Raw genomic sequence first — 7575 nt, forward strand, 5'->3', positions numbered from 1 at the left:
AATTAAAGTTACCTTCCCAGTTTCAATATTTAAATGAACAAAACTATAACTCTGAGATAACTTTAGGGCCTTCTATGAAAAATCCCCTCTGTAGCTGCAGGCTTCAGTTTGACAAACCTGCTGAACTGTGCAGATGTTGAAATGGCTCTCAGTTACACAGGGGAGAAGGGAGCAGGAGACATTCCACAGCTGCTTACAGCAGCTCCTTTCCCAGGGGCACAGTTGCAGGCTCTATCAAGCTCAATCACTATGTACAGCATCAGGGGATCCCAAGCAGAGGCCAAGAAGCCTCACAGCAGCTAAAATTTCTACTAGCACTACCACAAAAAGTAACACTACTTAAAGAACAACCAGTTATTTCCAACATTACATGGCTTTTGGCCAAAAACTCTATGTATGTGGGGGAGGTGGCACAATGAGGAAGAACATCTGCAGTCAGAGGAGGCTCTTAAGTTTCAAGCTACCCACAGGAGATCTTCCTCGAACCTTTACTAGAGAAACAACTGAATACTTGATCTTTGTTCTCAGTGAAGTTCTTTCTTTGGGTGGTAGGGAGAGAAGATTGAAGCTGAAGAATCACAGAACTTAACAGTTAACTTGGCAACTGTAACACAGTACATTGACTGTAAAGTCTTAAAGGGTAGAAATGTGTGTGGCAGTAAAACCATGTTTAAGGCTTCATGCTTCAGTTTTACATCCTTAGTCCTGTCACAAGTCCTTTTAAAGCCTAAAGTAACTGTATTAATGATGTGGTGAATGAAACCAAGCAGCCAAAGAGATTTTCTACCTGAGGTTAAATGATGCTGTGGCTGATGCCATGTCCCCAGGATGAACCAGGAAGTGGGGCTATAAACAAACAACTACAAAACAACAGAAACCCTCATGTTACTGTTCTCATCAAATGACACTTTTGTGCTAAGTATCCTCCTGTAGGGTGATAAGATTTAATTCATAGATGAGCAAGTATTTTTTAATAATAGCCATCATTATTATTACTTGGCTAGAACATCACATAAACATCTGTACAAATTTACCAAGCATAACAACGAAAAATAACGATGTTAGGGTCTAGAGAAATGACTCAGCAGTTAAGAACACTGGCTATTCTTCCAGAGGACCAGGGTTCAATTCTCAGCATCCAAATAGCAGCTCACAACTGTCTGTCACTCTAGTTTCAGAGGATCCAATACCCTCATACAACATATATGCAGGCAAAATATCAAAGCCCATGAAATAAAAAATAAGTACATAAAAAAATTGTGCTGAATTACCTCAGTTGATTCTCCCAGCAATATTATCCCCATTTTATAGATGAAGAAATCATTATATTATCATTGAACTAATACAGTTAGAATTTAAGTCTATGCTATGGTTCTTTTTCCCCCATTTTTTATTAGATATTTTCTTTATCTACATTTCAAATGCTATCCCAAAAGTTCCCTATACCCCCCCCCCGCCCCTGCTCCCCTACCCACCCACTCCCACTTCTTGGCCTGGCATTCTGCTGTACTGGGGCATATAAAGTTTGCAAGACCAAGGGGCCTCTCTTCCCAATGATGGCCGACTAGGCCATCTTCTGCTACATATGCAGCTAGAGACTCGAGCTCAGGGGGTACTGGTTAGTTCATATTGTTGTTCCACCTACAGGGTTTATGCTATGGTTCTTACATTTTACCGACTGTGATGAAAATGACTTTTTTTTTTTTTAAAGATTTATTTATTTATTATATGTAAGTACACTTTAGCTGACTTCAGACACTCCAGAAGAGGGCATCAGATCTTGTTACGGATGGTTGTGAGCCACCATATGGTTGCTGGGATTTGAACTCGGGACCTTTGGAAGAGCAGTTGGTGCTTTACCCGCTGAGCCATCTCACCAGCCCCGAAAATGACTTTTGAACATTAATTTGGAATATGTTAAATACTTTAAAATCAATTTTAAAGATGTATATTATAGTACTGCATTGCCTAATCAGAGAAATCTAACATTGTTTCTAATCTCCTTTCTCTCTCTCTCTCCTCTCTCTCTCTCTCTCTCTCTCTCTCTCATTGGATATTTTCTTATCACTCTTAATAGGCAGGGAAAGGGCAATCTCAGCCTAGAGTGTTAGTCACATGGTTCTCAGTGTTGTTACACTCCAAGAATTCTAAATTTCAGATTATTAGCTTTCGGTTTTAGACACCATACAGCCACGGAGCCAGTAAGTAATTAATTCTGCTGTAAAACAACTACTGAAGTATAACAACACTTTATCAGGCCTGAACTTTTAAAGTAAGGAAACGCTCTGACTTTCCATTTATGATAAAATACCAATTATAAAACATTCCTCAAGTCTCAATGACCCTTGTTTACAGTTCAACGCCATTCCTCTAAGACAGTGCAATGTAATCCAGCAGAGAGGACTAGGGAGCAGAAGGCTGGTGACATATGGGGTGTGCACAGAACTTCTGGTAAATGGAAGTTCCAAGACATTAAAAAAAAATGATGTGTGCATTCGTGGAAAAAACTGTAAGGCAAGTCAATTTTTTAATTAAAAAATTATGTAGCATAAACAATGCTAATGAGCCAAAAGTCCCAAGAGATGAGGATTGTATCTGCTTCATTTTTAGGTCCCTTTCACTTTTTATAAGTGTGCACCCACACTTGAAATGTCTCAAGCAGAAATCCTTTCACAAAAGAGTTTTGTCTTTGTAATAACTCACCATTTCCTACTCAAGTTGTCAATTTGATAACAAATTACACACACAAACACAAATGTGGCTCAGAAGAAGAGAATCACCACAAAATAGATACCTGGAAGTTCCTCATAAATTTCATCATCTATTGGTTGGTTCCTTTGTGGGCTGCTGTCTGGAACAGGATGATCAACGTCATCATATAATTCTCCTCTTTCCTCATCATCCTCAGGAATAACATCGGATCCCATGTCTTCAGAGTACATTTTGAAAAGCACATGAAAAAAATAATGCAGAAGAGATTTAATTCTGTGTTTCTTAAATGAACACAACTCTGAAAACTGTCATCTACATGCTACCATTGTAGCACTGTACTCTTAATTTAAAAGCATTTTAAATGGTCATATAAGTAAGTGTGTGACTCTGAAAATGACCAACTGTATTCAAGGGAAGATATTCTCATAAACTCAAGTGAATGGACCATGTCAGCCAATATTCTCTTGACTGCTCTCACAGAAGTCAGGAAGGCTTTATATGTGAAAACCCAAGTCAACCCATTACTAAATTAATATGTGAGGAATGTGAAAACATTCAACTGATGCTCTTACCTTGTAATATAAATTTCAGCTGCTGGACCCATTCCTCAGCATCTTTGGGAGAGGCTGCTGTAAACTAATGAAAAAATTCAAACAATAAGAACTGGAATGGTAACCACAATCTAGAAGGTGTGCTGCATTCTTAACATTTCTTAAAAACATTAGGATTCTTTTCATGTATAAGGGTACTGTTCTTGCAAGGATGCTTCTTATAATGTACAGTTAATTTTGACAAATTTATGTAATTGAAGCAGAGGATGATGGATTTGAAACTCTGATCAGCAGCTGGCAGCTGCACAGGGAAAAATGCTGCTTCTCTTCATCAATGTCAAAGGCAGAACTGATGAACAAAATTTGCCCTTGACAATTAGAAGACACCCATGAATTTCTTTAGACTGCTGGGTACAGTTTTCTTAAAAATGTTCTTGTCAGATTCCAACACACTACCTGACAACTTAATTAACTGGCTTTCAACTGCAATCTCAGATATTTAAAACTTATTAAACATACATTCCATATTGATGCCAGGCTGACGGCTCTTGCGTTGTAGAGCTGATAATGCATCTTTATCTTCATTTTCTCCCACACCCCAAGCAATACAATATGCATTAATACTCTATATTTTTCCTTTGATAATTTTATTCTTTCTCTATGTAATTCTTTTAGGAAATCACACAGTTCTATTAAAGTAGATATAAAATGTTACATGTGATGTTAACTGATAAATTACAGATTCATTTGATCTTTTCCAAGGACATATCACTTGAACTGATCAGAAAAATTTTAATGTATTTCCTCGTTATATGAATGTCCAATGTACAAAACAGGATTTTTATTATTAACATGTTGGGGAAAGCTGTTTTAATAAAATGTTAATGTCTTCATAAATGAAATCAGGACATCTTATCAAGTTAATTTCAAGGCAATGTTAAAATTCCAACCTGATAGATACGTTTATCGGGAGCACCGATTTCAAAACAGCAATCTTTCTTTCCATCCTTCCTAAGGGTGTTGTTCATTCTGACATCATAGCCATCTATTGCAAATTCACCTTTCTGTTGCTTGTCTATAGAAGAGAAAAACAAAGTTAGAGTTTCATTCACTCAAGGTTTTTATTTGTTGACACGAGAAATTCTAGTCAGCTACTTCAACAACTCTAAACGTAGAACTATTAGGGAACTGGAGGAAGAGGTCTGTGGTGCTGTTCAGAAGGAAGTGTGGAAATACATGGGGAAAAATTTAAGCACTAGAACTTAAATGTGCTAACAATTTCAGCTTCACCTGAAGTCAATGGGAAAAGTGTCTACTTGAAACCTGCTGGATGTCCCTACCCACTGCTCTGTCCTCCCTCAGCACCACCATGGCCTATGCAGGCCTTTAAAGCAAACTGTTCTTTTTTCATCTTAAAAGAAGAAAAGGAAGCAAATGTAAAGCAAAGCCATGAGGATGGAGAAGACTGAGCAGGCAAGTAAGGAAACATTACTAAAAAGAACTTTGTGTAGCCTGTCAGGGGACAGTGAGCTAGAGAAAGCAGACTGGAATCCCATCTGGTACATTCAAAAGGAAAGGTGTTTTAGTTTAGACAGATATTATTTTAGAGATAGATAAAACGAAACAGAAACAAAAGATTTAATACTCAGAAACTAGGACAATTAGCTTTCTTCATTCAGTTGGGTTGGGCCATTTTAATAGAAAATTTCCCACATTAGCACACAATGCTGAAATCAGAAGTGGGACAAACTGTCTCTTCCTGATCTCAGAGTAAGGGCAGAAATGCTTCCATAATGCAGAGCCAGCCAACAATGAAATATAGATCTGCTTTTCTTAAATACAACAATTTAGAACCTGGAATAACATCACTTTTTAAAGGCCATGGAGATGCTATTTTACCCAAAATATCAAATGAGAAAAAATAAGAGTTAGACAAATATAACCTAAGCCTGACAAATCTATTTGTCCATAATTTAAATCTGAGTGAGTAAAAAAAAAAATTCCAGCTAACATTTTTGCGCTTCATTTGGTTGAAAAAAAATCCATAGTTTATAAAACTATACCTTGAAAATTACAGACCAAATGAGTGCCTGTATGTCAGCAAGGAACCCAAGGCAAGAAGGTCCCGAGTTCCAGACCAGTTTACACCACAGTGGGAGCTCCTGCCTTGAAACAGAAAGGACAAAGAAAGAGTACCACAACACTTTCCAGTATGTGGTCCTTCAGATACCAGGAGACTCTATGACCATCTAGGTTTAAGATTCTTTTTGCTGAATTGAACACAGTTAGTGCAGTTGGGGATGTAGTTCAGTGGCAAAGCATCACCTTACAAAACACCCTCAATTCTAATAAACCCAAAAGCTAGCAGTTTCATGAGACTAATTATGTAGACATGCCTTTCTTGAGGCATAGTGTACTTACATACTGACTGAATTTCTAAGGGAAAATGTAACACATGCAGCATGAGCAAACATGACTCATCTATGAACTTTTATCCAGAGATAAATTCTTTTATGTCTGGTGCTCTCCAGACATAATTTGTAAAATACCTAACTGGAAAAATACTGAAGGAAGAGTGAAAAACAGTAAGTGGTGAACAGATTTGATTCTTTCTCCCATTCTCAAAGAAAACTGAACTACTTATTCAACAAATTTATATTAAACACTTTAAATATGCCTGGTAGTGTTATAAGTATGTTAAGACAAAAGTTATTAATAGCACACATTATCAGATGTTTCTCACTGACATAAAAATACATGCATTACAAATGTAGGTGTTTTACAAACACCAGTCAATGATCCACTTGCACTGTAAGAGGAATTTAACTTCCACTACAAAAAAAAAAAAAAAAAAAAAAAAAAAAAAGAAAGAACACTAAAGTGGTCCAAAGAAATTTTGAAGGATTTTCTTTCAACTCACCCCAGAGAAACAAGATTTTAAAGGCTAGATCTGGATGGTTCAATCTCTACTCACTACCAGTTACAAACTTGATTCTACCTCTAGCTTAACTCTAATTTGACTCTAAAACTCTCATCCTTGTAACATGAGATGCTGACATGCATAAGGAGGGAGTCCTACTAGGAATATAAAGTGAGTAGCACAGAGAAGAGCTGGGGCAGAGCAAGTGTGCTTCCCATACTAGCATACTCAAGAATAAGGTACCAAAATCATGTGACCTCAACTCACACCAGCAAAGCCACTTTATACAGCCCCTCCCCCAAACATGCCAGGCCACATATTTGTCTGCTGCTTACAGTCTAAGAGGAGAACCAGAGAAGCCATGATTGGACTTCACAGTAAACATTGCAGATTATACAGATTATACAGACACGAATAGAAGAGGAAAAGCAAACAGGTAAACGTAGGTGCCAAAATAAGATCACAGAGCCTGGGAAGTTGCTCAGTCTGCAGAGTGCCTGTCTTGCGAGTATCAGAACCTCGGCTGAATCCCAACAACCTAAGAGAAAGTCAGGCATGGTTGTACATAATGGTTGTCTCAGCACTGGGGGGTGAAAACAGGAAGATACTTGGGTCTCAATGGTCAAACAACTTAGTCTAGTCAGTGAGATACCAGCCAGTGAGAGAAATCTGTCTAAAAATAAGGTGGGGGAGGAAACTGAAGAGATGACTTAGTGAGTAGTATCACTGATCGCTCTGTAAATACGAGGATATATGCTTGAATTCTCAACATCAGTACTATAAGCCAGGAGTGCCTGCAACCCTATCATTGATAGGTTAAGACAGGTGGATCCTTAGAGCTCACTGACAAGCTAGCCTAGACAAAATGGTGAGTTGCTGGTTCAGTTAGGCACCCGTCTAAAAGCAGTGAGAACAGTGATAGAAGAAAACACTCCAAGGCCTGCTCTGGCTTCTGAATGTGCACCTACCCATGGACTCACCTGTACAGACTCCTCCCCTATAAAAAGAGACAAGTAAATAGCTCCTGAAGCTTTTATGTCCACAGACACAGTGAACAGAACCACTCACAAGACTGCACACTTCATGGTCCTATCTCAACAAATAGCACCTCTATTAGTGCCTATCTCTAAATGAGACAACTGGGTACCATTTTTGATGTCTCCTTATCTCTCCATCAACTTCCTCCATGTTCTCCTGTATATCTACTGCCACCTACCAACATCCAATTGGCTCATCTATTTCTTCTCCAACTATACTGTTTTCTTCTGCACTGTCTCTCAAAAACATGCTTAAAATATCAATTACTAAGATGACCATGATGGCACATGTATTCACATGAACATGTTTATACACACACACACACACACACACAGAGAGAGAGAGAGAGAGAGA

At 38.1% G+C, this 7575-nt stretch overlaps 1 protein-coding gene across 1 annotated transcript in view; it reads right to left on the minus strand.

Annotated features, from left to right (window-relative positions):
- The window catches only part of Skap2 (src kinase associated phosphoprotein 2), a 154221-nt gene that overhangs the window by 46452 nt on the left and 100194 nt on the right, over window positions 1–7575 (minus strand). Inside the window, exons 7-9 of the mRNA XM_021190526.2 lie at window positions 4214–4338; window positions 3285–3348; window positions 2795–2929 (exon numbers count right to left, since the gene is read on the minus strand). Of these exons, the coding sequence (XP_021046185.1) occupies window positions 2795–2929; window positions 3285–3348; window positions 4214–4338 (324 nt within the window). The remainder of the gene's footprint in view (window positions 1–2794; window positions 2930–3284; window positions 3349–4213; window positions 4339–7575) is intronic.

The sequence above is a fragment of the Mus pahari genome, chromosome 2, assembly GCF_900095145.1.
Source record: "Mus pahari chromosome 2, PAHARI_EIJ_v1.1, whole genome shotgun sequence".
Taxonomy (NCBI): Eukaryota; Metazoa; Chordata; class Mammalia; order Rodentia; family Muridae; genus Mus; species Mus pahari.